At 29.1% G+C, this 26,380-nt stretch overlaps 1 protein-coding gene across 2 annotated transcripts in view; it reads right to left on the minus strand.

Annotated features, from left to right (window-relative positions):
- Positions 1-3,210: 3,210 nt before the first annotated feature.
- The window catches only part of LOC129972558 (alcohol dehydrogenase class-3-like), a 34,420-nt gene continuing 11,250 nt past the window's right edge, over positions 3,211-26,380 (minus strand). For both annotated transcript variants that reach the window (XM_056086739.1, XM_056086738.1), the window contains exons 4-11: positions 25,234-25,375; positions 23,528-23,616; positions 21,937-22,059; positions 18,372-18,588; positions 17,559-17,686; positions 6,733-6,868; positions 4,829-4,967; positions 3,211-3,486 (exon numbers count right to left, since the gene is read on the minus strand). In XM_056086739.1, the coding sequence (XP_055942714.1) occupies positions 3,456-3,486; positions 4,829-4,967; positions 6,733-6,868; positions 17,559-17,686; positions 18,372-18,588; positions 21,937-22,059; positions 23,528-23,616; positions 25,234-25,375 (1,005 nt within the window). In that variant the 3' untranslated portion in view covers positions 3,211-3,455. The remainder of the gene's footprint in view (positions 3,487-4,828; positions 4,968-6,732; positions 6,869-17,558; positions 17,687-18,371; positions 18,589-21,936; positions 22,060-23,527; positions 23,617-25,233; positions 25,376-26,380) is intronic.

Genomic DNA, 26,380 nt, shown 5'->3' on the forward strand with positions numbered 1-26,380 from the left:
GTTGTTATTTCAGTTGTCATGCAATCTTTTCCTTGAATCTTGAAAAAAAAAATTCCTTTTATAATTTTCAACAATACATTTAATTGTTCCAAAAAAAAAAGAAAAAATCAGTCCTTTATCCATATTAATTTGCGTGATTTTTTTCCATTGTTAAAAATTGTAAAAAAAAAAAAAAAAAAAAAAAAAAAAAAAGAGTCTGTTTATCCGCTTACAGTAACCCCCAGGAGGGGCACCTCGAAATGAAAATGAGATGCTTCCGGCATGGTGGTTGGATCTCGCCACCCTGGAGGGTACACGAATAGGTGGGGGATATGACTCCTCCCATCGATGATGGGACGTACTTCCTTCGAGGAAGGTTGTACCGTGTCCGGTGATAACCCTTGGACACAACCACAGTTCCCGCCAGTGTTGCTGTTGCGGCTGTCCGGTCATTCAATTTTATGGTTTAAATCCGTGTGCCTTCGTGGCGGGTCGGAGAGTCAGATGGTTGACTTATCCGCTCACAGTTTATATATCTACAAATAATACTGATGGATTTGAGTGTTTTGCTTTCTACAGGTCGAAACCTTTGACCTAGAACGACTGACTTTGGCCGATATACAACATAGAGGCTGGAAATATACATTTCAGAACGATTTTTTTTTTTGAAATTTTAATTACCTAAAAAATAATCAAAATTTAACATTTGTTTATAATAACATCCGAAAATTTTATAGAACAAAATTATTATTAATTTTTAAGTCATCATCAAAAAAAATATACATATATTTTCAATGACATCAGTTTTTTTCCCCATATAATTTTTTTCATAGTGTTTTAAACACAATTTACAACGATATATTTCATTCTTAAAGGGAAATTCAGATTGTTTTTATTTAGATATTCCTATGTCTGAAAAAAAAATAACTATTTTTACTTTCTTATATACGATGTATAAAGAAGGTATTGTAATAGTCAAAAAAGGCGAACTGGAGATTTTAAAGTAGTATTATGTCTACAAGCTAACTAAAAAGCTTTTTGAGTTAGAATGGTTGAAATTTTGTATTTGTTCTTTAGATCAAATTTGTAAATTTCTATCAAATTTTGAAGGAAATCCTTTCTTTGGGAGTATGGCTAGCTGGCTGTTTGAGTGCAAGTGAACTCGATAATTACAATATGTAAAAAGCTGGATCGATAAACAACTTGGTGTACAGGTTTGATATCTTAAATGTAGATTCTTTTCAAATTTGTCAAAGAGTTAACAGCCTGTTGGTTTATACTTCCGCATGCATGTAAGCCCAATAATTCGCAAAATGCAATAATTTAAATCAGTAAAATTCTTGTAAGGTATGTTAATCTAATAAGGTATGAAATCTTCGGTATGTAAATCTCTTGAAATCCTGCAGTTCAGTGTGAAATTTTGGTTTCAATTGGCTGGGACAAAAAGGTTCCAAAATACATATTCGCACGATATTTTCAGCAAAAATGTTATATTCATACCAAATATCTATATTTCGTAACTATTGTTTTTATATGAAGATTCAGCTTATTTTCCCATGTTGAATAGGTCTCAGTTTAAGGTATGCTTGTATTCAAATATTTAAAAATTAAATTTAATGTACTCAAATATTAAACAATTAAAGTTCAACATCAGAATCAAGGAATAATAAAATATTTTAAAGGAGCTGCCCTTATTTCAAAACTGTATATTGAATAAAGTACCCATCCCCCCCCCCCAAATAAACATTTATCCTTAACTTTAACAAAAAATACCGGATTCTTTTTTTACATTCAAAATTAATTGAGAACTATTTTCTTTTCATCTTGTCTTCTCATGTTTATATCTTAAATAATTTACTTGAAATAAGTATAACTTATAATAGATACCAACATGGAATAAATGTAACTTATAATCGATATTAATTACTTATAAAGCTTTTTATTTTATTTAGAAATATCACAGTGTGTCCATTTTTTAAACGTCTGTTATGTGTTGAAACTAAATGCATAAAGATATAGATAGAAAATTAGAGAAATGCATAGCACAGGGAAAGGACAGCGTAAGACTTCTGCTATAGTATGACTTATGTGTCTCTTAAAATGTGCTAAAAAATATTTTTATTAATTAGCTATCAAAGATTTAAGTAACACAAAAAATTTCTTTAAAATTTTTAGCTAGTCATTAAATTTCATTCATTAAAATTTCATTGCCAAGATTTTAAAATAATTTCATTAAAATTTATAAAATCTTGGCAAACCTACAGGTTACTAAAGGCAGCAAGAAAGAAATAAGGAAATAGACTTATTGTACCCCGAAGATTAACTCAATTAGAAGGAATATTACTCGGACTGTAGCATTTTTAAATGTGCTAAGATGTCATATAAAATTAGAACAGATTCATTTACAAAAAGTAAGATTATTAAAATAGCATAGCTTTATTGTTACTTAATCATGGTCATCATGTCTCATATAAATTGAAACATAACGCAACTAATATTTTCGACTGGTCTGTTGATCGCCAAATGCGGCTAGTAGGCAATAAAGAAAAGAGCAGAAAAGATGTATCAGTTATTGTAAGCGTATTGATTACTCCTAGCATCAAACTAAAGTTGATGAAAACTAACCCGAAGTCTATACCGTAGCTAATCGAATGATGAACAATTTTCAGAAGATTTTTTTTTCTCTTCGGACAATAAATACATGTTCTAATATTAAACATTTTATTATACAAACACAAGAAGAAGTGACACAATGTATATGTAACATTTATGGAAATGTATCATGCTATCATTTGTTGGCATCATACTATCATTATGTTGAAAGTGGAATACGAAATGATTGCCTGAAGTAACATGAAACTTGCTAGGTGAGAAGATGAGAATGGAAATTGAAAATGAGAATTGCAAACTTTTGATACATTAGTGAAAAGTTTTGAGTATTTTGATAATCTTTTAACTAATTATCATTTTTATAGTCTACACGATTGATTTTTGTTATCCGAAAAATGTTTATCTGACTTTTTATTTAAAAGATAAAAGCTGACAAAATTTAAAAATATCCCATATATCGTGTCCTAGACTTAAATGATAACCCACAATTTCATTGCTTCGAAATTACCTAAAAATTCAAACATTTCTCAAAATATAATATTTGTGATATTCGTTGTTAGTTGAATACTTTTACATAAAAAATAATGCACAAATTCTCCGTTTCATTTTTCAAAACAATAGTTAAAGTAAAAAACTATTTATTATGTCAAAAACGTACAGTATTAATTCAATACAAGTTATTGAAAGCTATTGCATATCAAAATATTATTTTGAATTACTATGGAAGCAATAATTGTGCTACTGTACAATGATTAATATAAGAAGAAAAAGTCTAATATACAATTTACATTGTACAATTATTTTTGTGTGTATATGTTATACAAAGCTCCTGTCTTCTTATCTGGAAGAAAATCTTCCTTTACAGTTTAAAGACTAAAATCGATGATAGCTCTAAGCCTATAAAACCAAACAGAAAAATCAGTTAGCATGAATTATTTCAGAAACAGCAATAAAATTTATGATTGCATTATTTAATTTCAATTAAATAAAAAGTATATGCACAATATTTTGTACAATATAGATTTTAAATTGTGGATTTTAAATTGTTGAAGCATTATAAAAACTTTATTTCTACTATATTTATTTTTAAAAAAAAATCTTTTACGGAAAACAGTTTTGATCGCTTCTTGAAAATATATCCACACTAGTATTATGATTGTTAAGAAATGTTAAAATAAATAATTTTATTTTTATAAATAAACACATTATTTATTTTTTTTAAATTCTCTCTGGATATCATTGTTTAACTAGAAAGTTTTGACTCAAGAACTCTGTTCTCCCCTAAAGAAGTTATAGTATAGAAAACTTTAAAATACCCTTGTTCTATAAGACATACGGTTGCTCACCATGGGAAAAGTCATATATAAAATTTCTTTTAGTTGAAATCTACTAGTTAGTAGCCCTTCATGTCGACAATTTACGCTAATTGCCAGTGTCATCCTACTTCTTGACACTGGCGATTTTGTAGCTGTTAGTGATATGAAGGATTAGTCCCCTCAAAGGTGCAAAGGACAATCAAAGGTACTTTTAGATAAACAGCATTTTAACCTGTGAGAAACTATAGGTTGTTAGTTATCGAATTCATCGGTAAATTCAGATTGCAATAGCAATAATTCTGTGTTACAAAATGAATTCGGTAACTCAGAATTCTATCATCAATGTCAGTGACAAAAATTATCAAATGACTTTGTTGTTGCTGTTTATCTATAACTTCCTATTTTTAAACACAAGAAATTTGGGAAAAAAAAAAAAAAGCTGTTACAAATGTCATTATATAGACTTCTATTTACTTTTCATATTATACATATTTTATATCATTTTTGATTATTATTAAAAATATTAATCAAAAACTTTGTTGTGATTAATATTTAACTCCGTTTTTAAAAATTCTTATAAGAAAACTATAATCCATGAGTTAAATGTTTAAGCTAAACTAACGAAAAACAAAACAGATTGTGTGATTTCTAAATATGTATTTTTTTATGCGAATTAATAATATTAAGCTAACAAAACATTATTAAATACAAGGTATAAAATTAAAAACGATGTATTTTTTTAAAAAAAACAGTTTAAATTGTCGCAAGTGGTTTTATAGCAAACCAATATTTTTCTTAAAAATCATATGCCTCATGATATCATAAAAGAATAATACTTATTGAAAATTTATAAAGAAAAATAACAGAATGTAAAAAAGGCTTAAAAGATGAAAAAAAGTGGGTAAATCGAACAAACTACTTACGATTCTCCAGTTTTGAGCATGTTGAATCCTTCGCTGATTTTTTCTAGAGGTAAACGGTGGGAAATCAATTTCTCCAATTGGATTTGACCGCTCACTACCTTGTCTACAAGTTGAGGGATACCCAGTCTGGCCTTGTAAGCTGGAATCAAAACAAATATATATAGTGTAGAATATATATAATCAAAACGAATATATATATATATATAGCCTAATTGAATAATAGCTATATTGGAGTCCAAGTATTTCTTAGTACCCATATGTAGAATTCTGCCTGTGTTTCGTAACGTGTACGGTCCGCGCTACTGGTAACCATGTTTTTATATGAAATGTGGATAGTCAGAAAGGGAAAAAGATGAGAAATGTCTCCACTTAGAGCATGAAAGTCTAGGAACTCAGTAAAAGAGATCAGACGCCTCTAATCATATAAAGACTGTTCTCGTAATGATTAATTTTCATTAAATGATTCTGTATTAATTAATAATTTTAATTTAATCTGTGAAATGAGACTTCTGGTATTCATCTGTATTTTAATCGAAATGCAAGTACAGTTATTTATCTTAATTGCAATACACTTATTTATCTCAGCATTAAAAATTAAACAAGACTTGAGCGTTTAACTAAAAAGAAGTCTCAAAATCAGTGCCTAAAATTTATGTTTACACCATTTCGAATTTTAAAAATTGTTTTTTTTTTCGTGATATCTGCTTAATTGTCTTAATTTTTTATATATATATAAATTTTAAGAATTAAGAAAAATATTTTTTTGCATAAATTTCAACAATGAATTTAATTATTGCAATGAAATTTAAACTGTTCTCACCGTTTCAGAAAATATTTAATCGCGTCGTTTTTTTAACTGTTAAAAACAAAAAGTTTCAGCTAATTTAGCTGCGCAGTTTTACATCGAAAAGTGTAACTGTATTACCGCAAAAGACAATTTGTAGTTTGATTACCCAGACACTAAAGATTTTAATGCCACAAGGAATTTGACCCTATTAAAAATGTTCATGCACTTACAAAACAAGTATGAGGCGAATAAAATAAGACAGTTGTAACATAAGTTACAATTTAACGCTTAAGAATATTTTGTTGGCGAAATCATGAACAGCATGTTTAAGAAATTTGTTTTAAATAAAGTGCAACCAATATTCCCAGAGAATCAACTGATTCCCAAATGCGGCAATTTACATACATTTCAGACGTCCATTCTCTGTTGCAATTGAAATCCATATTTAAGAAGAATTTAAGACGATTTTACATTGGGATAGTTCTGAGCCAATTGAAAGACTATGTGATTTCATAAAATTCATGTCACTGTCAATTCTCAATAAGGGCACGGAAAGAGCTTATGTGGAATCGACACCATGTCATTTCGATGGGATCACTTGGCATCGAGTTGCGTCTCAATGTAATTTTGCACTGTTAAAAAAAAAAAATCAATAGCCAGAATTTTGGAAAAAATCCCAAAAGGAAAAATAAGCGATTTTTTTTTACTTCTAGTCTAAAACATTGTAGCATGTTTCAATCTTCATTCGTCTAGGCTGATTCCATTAACTGTTACATTCTGTGCAGAACGACTTTTATATCACGCAATTTACAAAAAGAATATTTATTTGTCTATCCGATAGCGACTCTTTTTAGCACTAGTTTCATTATTTTTTCTTTCAATGCATGCATTACGTAATTTACTGATCGTATCCAGCCTATAAACATTATCATTCTTTTAAAAAAAACTTACAAAAAGCGACTATCTTTCTTTCTTTCTTTTTTTTTTTTTTTTTTTTTTTTTGCAGATCTTGACAGAATTTTGTTAATTATGGGAAATCTTACACTTTTTTTTTTCTTTCGGTAGTGCATTATGCATCGTTAGAAAGCGAAATAGGAAATCACGCTTGGTTACTTACATCCGTAGAAAGTTCCGACGAGCTGCCTTCCGTAAATTAATTCCCAGATTCCGGCTTTCATTGTTTCGCCGATGTCCGCAAGACCGATTATCACTGTCTTGCCCCATTGAGGGTGACTGGACATGAAAGCTTGCTCCTATTAGAGAGAGAGGGGAGTTAGTAAAATTGAACAGTTCTGTTTGAATTCATAGCCATGAACTCTTAAATGGGAGATTCATTTTAACTAAAGAAATAGATGTTATGTGTTATTAAATAAATTTGAGTATTTTAACATGTTTATTATATTGTGTTAAATTCTGAAAAGTATTTTAAATGCGAGCATGCATTGGATCACAATACTCAATTATAAACAAACAGTTAAATGTCAATGAATTTTTTATCATAGATTAAATGCCGATTTTCTAGAATGCCATTTTTTTTTATCATAGATTAAATTAAATTGTGACAAATTTATTTTAAAATCAATTTAAAATTTACATGCAACTATTGAGAACATATTTAGAGATCATGGATTTTTGTATAAAATAAAAATTGGACTGGTGATTTGATTAGGCGAAGGAACTAGTTCATTAGTTTTTCCAGTTTCATTAAATTTATAAACATCCAAAAGATTTTAAACTGCTTATAACTGGAGAATTTGGATTATCTTAATTGAAAAGATTTTCACTTTATAAATTGAATACGAATGGAAAAAAAAACTATTCGACTTGGCGCCATAATTTGCTAAACTCATTTTCGAATGTGATATCGTGAAATGCATATATGTCTAATATCAATTATGTGAAAAGTACCCAAACAGGCGGATACACTCGTAACAGAATAATAAAGAATCAAAAATTACAACTGTAGAGGGGGAAAAATGAATTCTCCCTTCTAGAAATCGCTCTATGATTTAAATTATTGTAAATACGTACCGCTTACAAATGAAGTTATACTAAAGGAAGAACGAACTGAAAAGATTTCGGATCTAAATGATATATAATACCATAATTCAATGAGGCAATAGCTAGAAATTTTAAGTTTATAGATATCTGCATTTGAAAGTTTACTGTTGCGCTGAAAGTTTAGTTTACATCGTTTTGATTTGAAATTTGTAATTTCTTTAAGTTAATTAAATAAATAAATGTAATAATTGTTTTTTTGAATTCTGCTTCGATAGGAAGGAAAATTGGCGTCAGAATTCGCGAAGAAGCTTATGCGATAAGCATAAATATGATAAAAACAATTCTATTAGAATTTTATTAGTGTACTAAAAAAGTAGAACTTTAAAAAAAACACAAAATTAAATAAAATTGAAATCAATTTTTTTTTCATCTTCGCTGCCAAGTAACACCACAAATATGGAATCAAACTTAATTAATAAATCAATTTGTTTAATTGTTACAAATATATTAAAATAATCTATTAATATCGAAGTCGAATAAATGTACGAAATTTCAAACTTCTAAAAACGGATCTTAGATTTTTTAAAGATCTATACAACATATAATAAGAATAAAAAACTCATGTATTATCAAAAAAAAGTATTTATAACAAAAAGGTAAAATATTTTGAATTTATATTTCTCTGTTATTTTCGCAAATGAAATTTTTACTTTGTAATAAAGTATTGATTATATATTGTAATTAATAGAAAGGGATAAAACATAAATTGCAAATATTAAAATTTGATATTGATGAAAATAATGCGCGGAATGAGCATGCTTAATCGTAATCAATTTCGACAAGTTGGGATTCGTCTTCATTAGTTTAAAGTATCTGAATAATAACAATCAAAGCAGAAAGTTAATAGAAGTATCATTTTGCATCTTTTGACTTAACATTTAAGTATCAGCAAAATAAAATAATGTGTACCATTTGTGATACATATTTCATAGTTTGAGAAGCGAGTTCGCAAATTGTACAGACTAAGTCTATGGCAAAGGATACCGACGTGCTCTCATTGGTTTAAGCCTTGGCATCTTTTTGGCAATGTTTTGCAAATAGTGTAGTTTTCGCTTATTTGGCTCAAACCTTGTACCTTTCATTAGTTTTATGGAAGATATGAGTGAATATCAGCAAGATCTAATTTTTATTAATATAATTGTTTTCTCTAAATATTACTAGTAATACTACTAATACTAATTATTAATAATAATAATAAATATTACCAATAATACTAGTAATACAAATAACTAATGTTGTTTATGCACACAAGTATAAAAACTATATGAAAGTAATTACTCAATATATGGTGCAGCAATTAAATAATTCTTATTTTTCTATGACTTTCGTGCCTTTATTAGATAATTTATGCAGTCATTGAAACTTGTTGCTGAACGTTTTTTACTTTCCCATCAAATACATATGGGGAGATGATTATTTCATGCCCAAAACGGTTAAATATGTAAGCTTTAACGGAATATGTGATTTCGTAGCTAATTCTTTTAGTTATATCAAAATAATATTAAGAAGAAACACATACAAAAATTATTTTTAATAAATTGTAATTTTTATATTTCCTGCATTTAGGTTTCAGGATTTGATCTTTTCCGCTGTATATGTGTTCCAGATTAATATTACATGTAAACCGTAAAAAATGGGGGGGGGATAAATTCACAAATTTTATTTATTTTTATAAAAATATATTTCGGTATGTTTTGTTCGGTATATTTTTCGGTATGCTTGGCATCTTTTTGTCAAAACATTGCCAAAAAGATGCCAAGGCTTAAACCAATGAGAGCACGTCGGTATCCTTTGCCATAGACTTAGTCTGTACAATTTGCGAACTCGCGTTTGAGAAATCCTACTCTAGCACATCAGAGAATGAGTGAAAAATCCATGACAAAATACCATCTTTATTAAAATTGAAACAAGATAAATAAAAGTATATAACGAAAGATAAATAGAAGTTTGTAATGCATGCATTCTACAGTACTCATTATCGTTAATCCAGTCTATTAAATTTATTCACCCTAGTTAATCAATTTGCTCAAACTCGCGACAAAAAAAGTCATGGGCTGGATGAAATATGTTAAAATGATGCTCTCACACAGCGAAGGAAAACTGGCGATCAGCCATGTCCTTTTGAACATACAAAATAACCCTTTATCTCCCATTGGTTAATATTCATAACTCCGACTGTTCATCGATTTGTGTAACTCTTCGCCATTACTAAAATAAGCAGAGAAAACGTTGTAATACAGCAGGCAACAAGGTAAAAGATAATATTTCAAAATAGGCGAGCCTCATCGATTAATGAGATACAAGCACGTGAACGCCTTTCCGCGTGCTACTAGTAAATGAATAGGTACTTTAGAATGTTTAAACTGCAGCTAATGTTTAGATTACTTTTTCAACTTCCGGTGAGAGCTAATATTTGCACGAGCTGTTGAAAAAGTTGTATGCATTGTGAAAGCGTTTGGTTGGTTTAACCATTTAATAATTGCTTTCTGTAAACAGTTTCTTATTAACTAAAGTAATTTCTAAATGAATAGTCTTTGTAAGTGATCGTCTTAACTGCTTTGAATTGTTTGATATTTATTTTATGTTGATAATTTAACCTATTAAAGGAAGGTCCGTTAACTTTATGGGTCAATTAATATTAAAATTCGTTTAATATTATTTCCGTTCATCCTTGATTTATCTTTTTGACCTCCTAATTAGATGACCCGTCCTATTTGCAGAATTTGTTATTTCAGTCCATATAAGAAAATGAAAGCCATTGAGATAAGTTTTCGAATGAACTTTGTCTTTCAAGTTAATTGCTAATTTGGTTTAGTTACAAAAATAATCCTGCGCACGTGGCAAACAAGTCATTGTATTCGAAGACTTAACGTATTGTAAGGATGATTCTGGTTGTTAATTAGCTTTAGATGATCTGTTGAGAAAAAGACCATTCTTGAGCTACATTCACCTATCTTAAGATAAAGAAAAGACTCTCTTCTCTAAATAAAAAAAAGACTCATAAATTAGTTATGCTATACGATTTAAAAAGTATTATAAATGACCGTCTGAACTGATTTCTTTATTAGAAGACTAGATTTAAAATTATATGATTGATAATTGTTTTTTCTCTAAATATCTTAGAGTTAATTGTAAATAAATTAATACCATTTACAATTTTTTAAAATTTTTGTTATCTTAAACGAAAAATACAGTCTGACTCCGATAAATCTTAATCTCTATAAGAATTACATATCTTGTTATTACTAATAAAAAAAACGAATTTGCTCAATATTTTGCTGAGATTTCCAAATTTAACGGTGAGTATCAACTCTGCACTTAACGAACTTAATTAGGATTACTCCATATTTTAACTGAATGTGTTGATTTTATTAAAAAAATGTTTAATATATCAAAGAAATGTTCACCACTTTTAAGCTTTATTTTTGATATTAAAAACAAAAACATTCACAAATCAAAATAAGAAAAAGCTTTACACTAGGAAACAAAATATTTTCCGAATAAAATTCCGTTTATTTCGCAGCGAATTTTACCATCATTAAGAAAGACGATTAGTATCACACAAAGAGACAATTTGTTAACACTATCTAAAATTATTTTGTATCATCTGAGGCGTTTATAGTCTGCGCTAATGAATTTCCTAAATAGCCTTCATATAGCACAGAGAAATTGCTTTTTTGGGAGAGGTCTTTAACCCCGATTCTGTCTAAAAACAACTCAGCAAAGGTATCTCTCAATGAACGCGGGAAAAAGGAGGAACCCATGTGCAACTCCAGAGGGACCAGAACGCTATTCGATTCAGCGACCGCAGAAAATATCTTGATAGAGAAATGAAAGTGCACATGGGAAACTTACTAAATTGATATTAAGAGATTATTCGAGGGGAAGGGGAATCTGACAGAAGCAATATCCTTTTATCTTACATTTTAGCTAAAAGAAATTGTAATTTTAAAAATAACAGAATTAAAAATAAGCTTATAAAAATGCATTTTAATTAGTGTACTAAAACGCAGAAAATATCTTTAACCAAAACTCTAGAAACCAAAGCAAAAATCAGAAAAGTATGAAGCACTGCTATAATTAATATCATAATATTTTCCTTAAGATATTCATAATATGTCTTAATTTTTAATGAAAGGAATTTTTTTTTCATTAACTAATATTCATTGTATCTTAATTCTTTTATAATATTGTTTTCAGCAAGAATTATTGTTTATTTTTCTTACCCTTAAAGTTTTAATTAAAAAAAATAGTTAGATTTTTGTTTGTTTGTTTTAGTATAGTAACCAAAACATACTTTTAGGCAGAAGTTTCTGCTTTTATTATTTCTTATAGTTTTAAAATTGAATGAAATTAAATAATTAATTGATAATTAAATAATGAAAATATTGAGATAGTAAAAAGTCATCAAGGAAAATTAATTGACCCTTCATAAATTGAATAAAAGAATTTGACATTATTTTTTCACTTATGTTATAAGTAAAAAAGCTGTTTTTTTTTTTTTTTTTTTCTTTTTTTCAATCAGAACAAACGAAAATACACATCAAGTTACATAAAAAAGTATAATATATCTATATTACTTTTAAGAATTTTTTTATTAAAATGTAATTTAATCTAGGAATGAATTATTTTCCATGGCAAATATTGTCTGAAATTCTATTGATTTTGTATGAAAAGTTCCGAAGATGATGAAAATCGGGATATTAAGCAAATTAATGATGAGTTACATTACGCATGATAGAAAGGGCAAACCTACTTAAAGTGAGAACTTAGAAAAATTAAGCTTATGTTAACTAATCGAATATAAACAAACCAAGTTATATTAAGTGGCCATTTAGAATTACAATAGAAATTGATTACTTTTCTGGAATGTAGTAACAAATTTCGAACATGGGGATAAAAAAGGAAGAAAGAAATGTAATATTATAATGAGCAGATCTTAATTGAATCTCATATACAATGTAAAAATGGATTTATTTTGAAGTTATTCAAAATTATTAATGACTTCAAAATTATCTTACGCATTAAATAGATATACAACAGCAGTTGAATGCAAATATTTTTGGATAAGAATATATTAAAATAATAATGATTAAAATGCAAAATAAAATTATTTTTCAAATAAAAATATATGAATCAGTACACATAAAACTGAAACATTAATTATTATTTTCCTTGTTAACTCTAAAGTATTAAATAGATTTTTTTTTTTTTTCAAATTTTGTTCATAAATAATGGGAATAAGGAAGATTTTAATGGTGGTTTCATGATAATTTATTGAGCAGTTAATTTCTTATTGATAAAAATTCTTTCCATTCTTAATGTATAATATTGTGTGAGCAAACAACATAGTGACACCTAAGATTTGTTTTGTAAACTGAATATAGCATAATTAGAATATGGAAACAAATTATTTATATAGATATTTGTCATAATGCAATAATTTTCAGAATTTAATAATAAATTAGTCAATTAATTTTAGTTAAATTTTGATTTCATACGAGTAGCATCATCTGGCTGAGAGTTTGAACTAAAAATTTATTTTAAAATTGCATAGTATTTATATTGATGAATCATGAAATATACTAATCCTAAGAAGAAGAAAATATTTTTTTTATTAAAACTACTGAGATCAAAGCACAATCGTATAAGTGACACGCTACAAATAATACTGTTAAGAAAATTAAATGAAATTTCTAAACATTTGCTAAAAATTAAAATATATCATAAATGCGATTAAATTTCTCATTTTTATTTAGAGAATTTCTATCACTTCTTGTTTTTACGCTTTTGTTTTGGCGTCATATTTTTGATAAAAGATATTTTCGAAATGTTAGTTCACTAATAAAAGCATATTTTTATAAACGTTGTCGGTAAAGTCTAGGTGAGTATTTATATGCGAATATTGTAATTATTAATTTCAACAAATTAGAAATGAATCTACAACTTACAATATCTTAACATCTACTGAGATTATTTACTACTATGTGGGTTAATGAATTTCTTCTGAGACACGTGCCATCCTAGTGCGTGGAACCAAAATCGCCATAGCGAGATAATTCGAGAAAATTTGTACCTTATTGATTTTTATTTCGGTATTCCGTTCTACCCGCAAATGAAACGCGACAGATACCTGAAAAACATCTCTCTGCCTTTTCTTTCATTGATTTTCTGTCCATCTCGTTTCTTGGTAGCTTTTTTGTTTTTTATATGTCTCGTGGCAAGTAAGTAAAACGTTACAGACGTCTTCTAGGACGTTCGCCCCCCCCCCTTCCTCCCCGCATTCTTTTTCTTTAGGTCTTGAGGCCAGAGAGATTGAGTGGTAAAACGTGTAACGGCGCTTAAATTGCTTCTGCAGCAGTTCTGCAAATGTATCACTCGGATAAACTGATTTAAATCGTTTCTAATGGGCAGTAATGGAGAAAATATGTAATCAAGACATCTTCCAGTTTTGTCATTTAAGAATGAATTGGAAATGAATAATAACAGATGAAGCTAGAATAAATTTAAGTGCAATTCTTTGTAATCATATTTCAACATTTCCTTTTTGAAAATTAATATAGATTAGCTTGCAGTATATATACATACATATTTTTGTGTTTTACGTATATACGTATACATTTTTATTTTTTATACGTGTATACTTTTAGATTTTAAGTGAATGATTGGATATGGCATTTGTAAGGAGCATTATGGGAAACATGATAAATTAGCTGCATAAAATTGATGAAAGTATATATTTATGACATTTTCTCAAATGGTCGTTCAGTTTTAATCTACAGCAAAGATTTTCAAATTTTTAATATGTAAGATACAAACTTCCAAGTCAATATCATACAAGTTTGCCCTCTAATGATTTTTGTTAAGCTTTCCCCTTTTATCGAAAGAATATTGAAATTTTAATTCTTTGAATTCACTTTAACTTTATCTCTGAAATGAATTCTCTGAATTCACTTCATTTATAGGTATTCTATTGTATTTTTAAAATTTTATTCTTATTATAACATAGTAACGTGCACTTAAAAAAATTTATTTAATATTATCGCAACATGTGTTCGTATACATACAGATATTAAAACAAAAAAAAAGTATTGTCCTAAAATATATTAAAAAATGTATTAAAGTTTGAAAAATATAATTGGTATCACTGGATTACTGAGGAAAAATAGGAACATTATGATTAATTTCTAACTATAATTCAATAAATGTTTGGAAAAGCTTTTTTTCGTGAATGCCTACTATATATGATAGTAATACAGGTGATTCATACAGAAATATGCATTTCAATGCCCTATAAATAAAAAAACAATGTAAGATATTATATGCTACCTATAACAAAATTGTATGAGATTATTTTGAATTTCGTTAGAGAATGTTACATATGTTCTATAAGTGGCCCCTTCGTCACACGACATATATCGAACCGCTATATGTCGGTAACTCATTTCCACCCAAACGCGTATTATCTTAATCAAGTCCATCGATAGTAGCTGTTTCAGTTCCGCTATAATAATAGGAAGGGGAGGGTTCTTTGTGTACCCCAACACAGAAATCACCAGGAGTAAGGTCAGGACTTTTGGTGGTCATTGGGTAAGTGACATGTTGTAGTCCGCGACTTGTCCAATCCATCGGTGAGGGAGATGTTCATCGTGGTAATCTCGCACTTTACCTGACCAGTGTGGTAGTGTACAATCCAATTGGAGAATGAAATTGTTAAGTCATCCGGCAACTGTGGCATCAAGCAAAGAATTAACATATCCAAAAAAAAAAAGTGGCTCCCGTGACAGTTTGCTCATGAAGAACACAAAAAGCCTTCTCCACTGTAGAACGCAGACATTTCAACTGATTAGTCACATGACACGCACGCTATTGCCTATGTCACTTCCGTCAGGGGCAAAAGACAAACTTTAGGAATACATCTATCTTACAGTTCACTGAGGTAGTGCATGTCTTTGACTGTTACTGTTTTACAGCATCTGGAAAGTGTATACTTCTTTATGAATTACCTTGTACTACTAGACGATCTAGTAACTTTAAATCCAGCAATTTCCTCTGCGGAGCGTTTTGAAAGATTTTTGCATCGTGCTAGTAGCATGGAGTGATTTACATATAGTATCCAACATATATAAACATTGTTACATTAAAGAAACTAAAATTCCCTAGTACCTGAATTGGTTGAAAAAAATTGCGCCTTTTATTTAATGACATTTGCAATTTCTTTGCTAGATTTGTCCGATAATTTCGCTGAACATTATTGCTGATCCTTGACACTCAGTGAAAATATGGTTTAATGCAACTCCTATAATACTATCTTTTGTTTGTAAGAAAATGCAGTAAATTAAACTGCGGTAAAAGGAGGAAAAATAATAGACTTATAATTAGTGATATTAAGCAGATTCTGTAGTTTTGTATACATTAGAATTTCTTAGTATCTGGAGGGGCTTGTTAATATCTGCATTCAGTAGATTAGAATATTCATGTTATTTCAGGAATACAGCAGTTAATTTTGTTGATGGTGGATAAGTGGAGCATGATTCACACCCGCGGTTTTCGTAATCGATGCGAATCGGAGTAGACTGGGATGGGGGTTTCCCAGCAACCTAAATGGCAGGTAACCTCTAATACCGAAAGAAATTGATTCAGTCTACGTAAAATGGTACAAATTAAGCTGACCTAACATAGTAGATATGACGCATATAAAGCAAGTGTGGCACTATTTTATAACTATTAAGTTTGTTAAGAACGACGTGAAGTTTAAACACTTAAAAAAAAAAAAAAGATTTTTCTTCAAAGTTGGAAACAAATTATATATTTGAAAAAGGCATAATTAATTTATAGAGACCAGATAATGTATGTTTGTAATGAAGATCTCAAAATATTTAGAGTAGATCAAAAACGAAGAGGAATTAATAAGAATTCATAATCGCAAAGATTTAGAAGCACAAAAAAGCAAAAATGTAAAAGAGAGGGAGAAAGAGAAGATTGGTAGAAAACTCGATTTAACAGAACGACTTTAAATATCTATAAATAACAATGCTACACGAAATTCGACTTCCCAAGTAAGAAAAAAAAACCAATCTTTTCTGTGAACAAAATAAGGTTTTGAAGATTCATGTCTTCAACAAATTTCTTTGAAAATCACAACGTAAAAGGTAAATGTCGAAAACTGTCAGAATGCGGAATCTAAACCCTATAAAGGAATGCAAGGAATGAGACTCTTAAAATATTGGCGTTATGTGTCCTATACAAAGATTATTGTCATCCTCATCCGATACCGTTTCTTTCTTGATGGGAATTCTCGTTGATCATTATCTACCCTCAGTAAACTAGCTACCCTTGAATGCCCATAATGATAGAAATTTTGATACACATATACAAGCAAGTGGAGTCCGCCATATTTCTGTCCAGGAATTTCGTCCACACATGGGATGAGCGATTCTTCCTTTTTTGCCATCTTTCGCCAACTGATACTTTGCACGACAGCTTGAATGATCGACACTACTTATCATCTTCCGATGGCATTTCCGGTCTTTAGTTTCTGTTTCGAACCTTTAGATGTTATTTATCTCTTTTAAAGGTTTATTATTATAATTTTAAGATATTTTGTATAACATTTTTCAAACATTACTGCGATAATTAAGAAAAAAATTTCTTTTAAATGAACTGATGACCAGAAACGAAAAACTATTGCAAGGAATCTAATCAGATTTAATACAGTTATAATACATTAAAATTGTTATAAAGAAAAAAAATCTATACACAGCAACATATTGTTAATAATGTAAAAATAATTTGTAATAGATAATCCTTCCCAAATCCATCTAAAAACAATAAAACCAACTTTAAAAGATCACTGAACTAAATGCCAATAAAAGCTCATACCATGACAGGCGTAATACCGACAGATACGAAACAGAAATCTACTCCTCCGTTGGTCATTTCAGCCAGCTTTTCGGGAACATTATCTACGTCCTTCGGATTCAAGAAGTCTGTCGCCCCGAATTCCTTTGCTGAAAAAAAGAAGTGTCATCTTATCACAAAATGACGGCTAAATATTTATTAAAAACATAAAAGAGTGAGCAATAGTAAGTAAAGAAATTATTTCTTGTATTTAAAAGACATTTCATTCAAAAACATTGATTTAAATAACTTATCTTAATTGCTTACATCTATTCGTACATTTCAAAAATAATTGCTTATATAATCTCAATTTCATCTTTGTCTCTTCATGCTCTCAAACAAATTATATTCCTTTTATTATGGTATTGTATGTTACCTTTTAACTGCTACGGATGTATATATTTTATATTAACATTTTATCTTGCGGTGGTATGATCAAATATTTCTTATGTCATGATTGCTGTGGGCGCGTTAATAAAATCAGGCCAAACCGTCCAAACAAACATTGTTTGATACATTTTTAAAAAGAGGAAATACTAATTTATATTATCGATAACGGAAATTTCTTAAAACCTTCTCTTTGTATAAAAATTTTTATACTTTAATAATAATTATCTAATTATGTTAGCGTAAATATTGAACTTGAAGAAAAGTGCATGAGTTTTTCATTTTTCTTGAAAATGAATACAGTTTTTGTTCAAATTATATAAAAACCAAATTTAATTGCGACAAACAGTTACCATATCATTACGATAATCTCTACAGGAAAGTGAGGAATAATAATCAGATGAATACCTAAAGGAAATTTGTTTGGATTTGTGTCTATTCCAATAATCTTGGAAGCACCACTATCCCTGCACCCCATAAGGACACACATGCCCACTCCTCCAAGACCCCAGACGGCACAAGTGGAGCCAGGAGGGACTTTTCCCGCATTCATGACCGCACCGTAGCCAGTGGGAATGCAACAGCCGGCTAAACCGAGGGTCTTTGGATTGGCCTTTGGATTTACCTGGAAAAAAAAATCGAATTTCTTATACTTCATTTTGAATTTCATAGAATTATTAATAAATAATCTGGAAGTAACTGGTTTAAATTAAACGAGTTTTGCTAACCGGTTCGTTGTTATTTATTTTTTTAAAATTATCGTTAGTTATAAGGGAATGGAATCTTAAATGTATTTCCAATATCGTTCAGTGGGAGATTTAAACAATTTGTGGTTATAGGCTGCTGTGGGCTTGCACATTTTTAACTTAATCAATATGTTAATTATTTATTTTTAGTTAATATTTTATACTGATAACTTTGTAAAAATGTATGCCGTTATTTATTTATTATGATTTACGATAACTCGACATTACATATGTACAAATGATTATTTAACATGAGGCTTGATATTTATAAACATTGAAAGAGACCAATGAACCTGACCAATTATACTTGACGAAGTGTTAATATTATCTTAATAACTTATAATTCACTGATTCCTTTTTAAACAAAATTCATGTGAGTCCCATTAGCCTAACTTGTTTGCATAGTCAGAAATCTGCCACTGTATCACTTATTTCATTGCCTTCATTTAAACTTAATCATACAGCTTTTCCTTATAAATATGAAATTAAAATCATTACAATAGCAAAAAATAATTCTAAAAGATGATTCATGATTTGTCCATTAAAAATTTTAAAAAAAATGTTAAGCATAATTTCATTTGAATTCGAAGTATATGAAGGTCTTAATAAAATTTACTCACATTTGTTTTTATACGAAATGGAACAAATTAGTTTAAATTTTGTAAAATGCATTTAAATTTAGTTTGAATTCATTTGAAGTTTGTAACAAATTTAAAGTTATGTGAAGTTATGATTAAAGACTATAATTTATTCTTATTGAAGTTTATTTTTAAGTTTTAAATCGAGATCCTGTTTGACACATATTTTCAAAATTAAAATATTGACTATTGCCCTTTTTATTGAAAAGTAATGTGTCAAAAGCCACAAACAGTAAAACGCACAAAAATTTGATATAACATCCAGAACAGCTAGCGACATATGGAATATTGTGATAGCATTCAACAAACGTATAGAATTTTGCGAGTAGGTAGAGCTAACTTATACATGTGTTTTGCTGCAATAAAATCTTTCGACACACTTAAAATACGACTTTTTAATGCAGCTCTTATACACGCAATATTTCGAATGTTATTCGTCGTATGAATAATTTTTTATGGTGGCTATTTTTTATGAATGAAACATAATTTTTTTTTGCAAACTTATGTCATTGCAAGCAAAGTATTGTTGCTATTTTTTTTTTAATCGCTGACCTTTTTTTTTTTTTTTTTTTTTTTTTTGTAAAACGTATGTCTTTACAAGAAAAGTATCGTAGCTCTTTTTTATAGTAGACTTTTTTTTTTTTTTTTTTTGTAAACTGCGGATAGCCAACAGCTTTTTGTTAACTATTAGAATATATACAGGGTGATCAAGAAATAACAAGAGGTATTCGGAGCCCTGTAGCGTGTTATGTACCGGACGAAATATAACAAATTTTGGCCACCACACAAATTAAAGCATGCGGTTTCGATTTATATATATATATATATATATATATATATATATATATATATATATATATATATATATATAAACGCCGATAGGGGAAATCCTGGCGCTGCGATTAAAAACTTTTTTATGTAATTTGCTTATACGGGTACTTTGTGGCATGACATCGAAAATAAAAGGAAGGGTTGTGGGAATTTAAGTCATTTTACAAGAATTCGTCCGTAGATTGTGTTGTCACTACGTGAACGCGCCTTATTAGTCAAGCTGTTTTATCAGCGTGATGAAATTTTCAGTGCTGCTCTTCCTGAATATCGGCGGTTAAAACAGTTACGTAGAGGACCGATGGCCATAACTAACTTACGAAGAATGGTTGAAAGATTTAAAATAAAAGGAATCCTTAGTGGGCAACCAGGCCGAGGACGTTAAGGTGCCAAGCTGGAACAAGTTGAAAAAGTTGCAACTGCCGTTATGGATCAGGCTAGAGCTAATAAGCAGAGTACCAGCAGTGCACGTTCAATATCACGAAAAACAGATATACCATTCTAGACGGTGCAGAAGATATTACGTAAGATCCTGAAATTTTATCCATATAAGATAACACCCATTAACTGATGACACTGCTCTGAATCTTGGCAATTTGTGGTAGTGGGGCTACTTGAAAACTTGAAAGGCGTTGTGTATCAAGGACATGTTCCTGACATTCCTGCTGTAAAAGATCAAATAAAGTTACTTGTCAGACGAATAAATGGCGATATGCTGCGAGCCGCCTTCGAAAACCTCGTGTACCGCATGTAATTATTGGAACATCAAGTTGGCGGTTAACTTGAACTAAATTTTTAAGTTGCTATAATAAACGTTTTTCATTGGTACTTGGTGTGTTGCTATTTACTGTTTCCATTGGCAGTTATGTATTCTTTTTCCGCCAGGATTTCCCGTATGGGCGTTTTTTGGTACTATTTTTTCCCCTTTTAATAAATCGAAGCCGCATACTTTATTGTATACGGTGGCCAAATTTTGTTATATTTCTTCCAGTACATAACATGCTACAGGGCTCCAAACACCACCTGTTATTTCTTGATCACCCTGTATATTAATTTTTAATTCAGGATAGAATTGAAATAGATTTTTTTTTTTTTTTTTTGTAAATATAATTTAGCGCTTTCATAACTCTGAGTTGTGTATTCGTTCAAAAAAAATGTTGAAATATATTGCGTTATTATTTGCTATTGAGAAAAAAATGCAATTAATTTTTTAAATATATTTAAGACATTGTTGCAATTAAATGAAAGTCGGAATTTTTTAATCAATTCGAACTTCAAAACATAATACAAACTTTCTTTCCATAAATAACCAAACAAAACAGAATCCCCATAATATTAATATATTAAATGATGAATTAATTAGATAGATATTTTTAACTCAATTCTTGGAGAATTTTCTTTGTTATTAATATTCTCTATTAAATATGTTAAAATTGTTATATTGCGGTTAATTGTGCCCCCAGAAATCTTTTTTTCTTTTATTATTTTAAATAACTGGTTATAGAAATTCGTAGTTGCACGGCATCGACATAAAAGATGTATGATTCAAATGAGTTCATATATCAATAAAATTTTCTTCTCCTTTAATTTTCAGTTGACGTCTCCGTAGCACACAATTAAATTTACTGTTTCAAATGAAATAAATAAGGAAAATAAAAACACTGTGGTCAAATTATGGCATTTTAAGCCGTAGTTAGCGATTCTATGAATAGATCAACACATTCTTACATTCTTTATTTGAAATATGGTTGTTTCACTTACTTTTGCGACGTTGATTTCATTTGTGACTGTGTACTGTGAGAAAGTGCTGATGGTTGACATTTGAGCAATTGGTTGTCCCTTGCAAGTGATTCGAGATGTGCCGTCGAGTTGCAAGTGATTTCTCTGCAAACAATCAATTTAAAAAATGAAAAAAGTAAAACACACAATTCAAAGAATACATTTTCGAATATTTAAAAATGATCGCGAAATAGTAATTATTGTTTTCACTCTTTTATTCAAGTATTTAGGGAGCCTAATCATATATTTGTCAGTTACATGCAAAGTTACCTCAGCATGCAGGATAGGTAGGCCACTTTACAGGCGTGGCATATTATTGTTTCCCTAAAAAATATAGCAAATACAGTCGTGTGTTGTATCGCTAAGAATACATTTTTTTTTTCCTTGCCATGATGCAACCTTTGCCAAAGTATATTAGATTAAGAACACTCCGAAACTCAGCTGAATGACAAAAATGCATTATTTATCAAAAATGTTATCTTGCAAGATTAATTATAAAATAGGAATTGAGATTATTGCTTATGGAAATGCATATCTTCATGACTTAGAAATATAAGTATATACAAATAATATAATAATACAGCTTATAAGTATATACAAATAATATAATAATACAGCTTATAAGTATATACAAATAATATTGTTTTTTGAATAGACTGCCACACAAGCATTCTTACAAACATTTAACAACAAAATTAGGCTTGGTTGAATGAAGATGGATATTATTATACTATTCAGATATGGAATGGATGGAAAACATTTTGAATAAGCTTTATAAACTCCTAGTAAAAATACCGCTTCTATCGAATTGCACATTCAAAGTTTTAGTTCTTTACACACTTGTATTTCCCCTTTGTAACTGGCATAGGAGCCTTAAAAGGCAAGTCACTGAAATTAATTTAATCTTATAAAGATATCGATAAATGGCCTAAATCAGTATTTTTGTTAAGCCATTTTACTGGGCTATTTTTAATTAAAATGTTTTATATACTTAATTAGTGTACTGTGTACATTTTACTGATTCAAAATTTGTGAGTAAATGGCAAAACAAAATTTTGTATTCTTTAAAATACAAGTCTTTACAGCCTTTGATACTTTTCTGAAATTCTGTTCCTATTTCATGCAATTTTTTCCATGTAATATAATATATAGATATTTAGGAAATTAACGCGAAACAGCGCACTTTGTTTAACATTGATGAAAAAATCTTAATGCTGTCTATTCTGAATAGCAATATTCTTTCAAAGCATTACTAGTTTCCAGTGATAGTCACTTATGTACAAGACTAATACTAATATTAGAGAAATATTAGTTGAATTTTGATAGTTATAGTTGACAGCTATTAAGTATGATAATCTACTAAGTACCAGAATATATATTTCATGTTTAGATATCATTTAATTGTGGTACAGAGAGCAGTTAAAATGACCTTGAAGTTTATTATTTGTAATTTTGAATATTCAAACTGAATTAAATAAATAACACTGAATTGGCTGTTTTCTGAATTGCAGTGTGAAACAAAATAATGATATAAATGCATAAAGGAAATTCAGTGTAACAAAGAAATGCTTACTGTTTGCGTTTTGCACATACAAGTACGTGGATCTTTGCAGAAATCGCATGTGCCACAATATGCTTCAAAAACTAGTACAACAGTATCTCCTATAAAATAAAATGAAGAGCAGTTTTAAAAACAGAGGGGAGAAAATAGAACAATTTTTAATGCTATAAATTAAAATATTTACGTCAAAATTATATTCATGTTGAATTTTATCTGAGTGCAGTGATGTCTTTTTAGATTACACATGAATTCAATTTTTAGTTGAGCATATTGTGATGCAATAAATTAAAAATTCGCAGAATATCTATAAATTCTATAAAACTTTTAACTTATCAAGAAAAAGAGTTTTAAAGATATTGTATAAATTATATGGCATCCATAAATGAATCAGAGTAAAGAATTGTTTAAAAACTGTTAGAATAAGCGGGAAAAAAATCTTTTGTGAATTTACTAAGTCGAGTGAAGATTTTCTTATGAAATGGTTAATGAAATGCGAAGTCGTTTGTTCTATTCACTATGAAAATCATTATTCGTTTCGGACATTATTTCAAAATTATTTTTTTTTTCTCATTTTTCTTCGAAAAATAAAAATAAAAGAACGAATACCAAAATTAATCATTATTTTTAAAATATCTTTTTTTTAAGTATATGGTTTATTTCACTATGTAAAAGAGTTTTATCATCTTGCATTTCAAAAAGAAATTTATTATTTTATTCAAAAATTAAAAGAGCGATGGTGAGATATTCTTTGAATCAGATAACGCCGTTCATACTGATGTTAACTGAATAATTTTTATACATAAATTATTTCGCAAAAGATTTTTTTTTTTTTTTTTTTTTTTGCAAATTAATGAAATTTAGTAATTTTTTAAATTATTATTTGCTCCGAATTTCTTTGTAACAATTCTTTATCCAATGTGTATTCATAAACAGTTTTCAAAATTACACAACTATCTGTTAGAGCAGCAAGAATCACAAAATCAAGATACAGTAAGATATCAATATAGCAAACGAATAAGAGCGGAAACAGCATCCAAATCAGACAAAGGATACATGAAGATGCAGAAACAGCAAGACAATAACAGATGGGAATTCTTTATTAGATGATATTTTTACATTTTGTAAATATGCGCACATGTTCACTTACAGAAAAATTGCCTCACATTCTTACCCTACAAATAATGCGCTTAATAATGATAACACATGAATTTGTCGAGCACTTTCGAAAATGCACAGAATTTCGAAGATATTTAAAGTGGTGGTGGTTCTTTTATTCATTTCTTAACTACTGAAGATTCTTTATAGGCTGTCACAAATTCAAATAATTAATAGTGACATTCCAACTCCGATGATAACGAGCAAACGCCCTCTAGCTTCTTAAGTTAGCGTTTCCGATTATACTTTTTTTTTTTTTTTTGCATAATTTCGTCTTATTTTCATCTTTCCTACCTGCCTTGATAATTTCAATAATGAATGTTGGATTGTACTGGGAAATGTAGCACGGGAGAAATGTAAAACATTGTTAAAAATAATAAAATACTTTTAAATATCTCAGATTAAGGAAAGAGACTAAAAAATTTGATACTCCGGTTAGAGTTATGGCACACAAGATTATATTACAATGAAAAACGGACATTACCAACCATCATTTTTGCAATTCAGTTTTAGATGTCAAATATCAACGAATTTGATTGTTCTTACAAATCCTTCCAACTCACCGGGTACAACGCTAGTGACTCCTTCGCCGACGCTTTCAACGATCCCAGCCCCTTCGTGTCCCAGGACGCCGGGGAAAGGCCAATCCTTGTCGATCCCCTCCATGACGTGCAAGTCCGAGTGACAGACCCCAGTGGACGTCATCTGATGTGAAAACAAATACCATTAAAAAGTATTAATTTCCGGTAAAAGAAATGAATTATTAGTGTAATTTCTTGATAAAGACAATTTTATGAATCAAATCGTCCTAACAGCTTAAATGATATTCCTCGTCGTTAAATAAAAAGTAACAGATTTAGCTGAAACCGCCCAACCCGTTATTATAAGGTTATTGGACAAAATTTCTCTTATCTGACATTCAGTTTTCTGCCAACACCAATACTGCGATAATTTTATAGAAACATGTGATAATGGCTTGTATCGTGCATAGTGTATATGTCGAATATACAATATAAGGCGCATAACACATGAACATAACCAGATTCACAGATTGATAATGACAGGATTATAAAAAATTATTTATGAATTTAAATATGTATCTACGTCGCGTATTCACGAGGGAAAAAACGTTGAGCAATTGCTGCTGGAAATAGAAATGTTTGATATGTGATAATAATCACATTCTACCAATTCGTAACTGTGTCAGGTTTACTTAGATGTATAACATTCAATTAATCGTGAATTACATCTACCTTTCATGTTCTTGTAGGAAAAGTTACTAACCATTTTTGATAAAAATGGAACAACAAAGAGCCACTGAAAATATCGAGCTAATGTGACTGCAATTACCAAGTGTAGGAACAAATTAAAAAAAGTTTTTAAAAAAATCCTTGATTATTTGATATTTTGTTGGTTTAATTTTTTTTATCATTTCATTGCATTTTTTGCGGGATTTCATTAGCTTTTTAACACATTAAATAATTCAAAACATTATGTTCTTGGATGAAATCACAAGTGATTTCATAGGATAATTTATAGAAGAATAATTATAAAGGAATTGGAGGAATAATAATTATTATTATAATAAATATAGAGGAATAATAATAATCTCTAATGAATGTGTTACCTGCATGCTGTTATTCCTTAAAAATCCAAGAAGTTTATTTTTTTAATTTTTATTTTTTATCTCATAAGGAGGTTTTTTTGCGA

Source organism: Argiope bruennichi, chromosome 6 (genome assembly GCF_947563725.1).
Source record: "Argiope bruennichi chromosome 6, qqArgBrue1.1, whole genome shotgun sequence".
Classification (NCBI taxonomy): domain Eukaryota; kingdom Metazoa; phylum Arthropoda; class Arachnida; order Araneae; family Araneidae; genus Argiope; species Argiope bruennichi.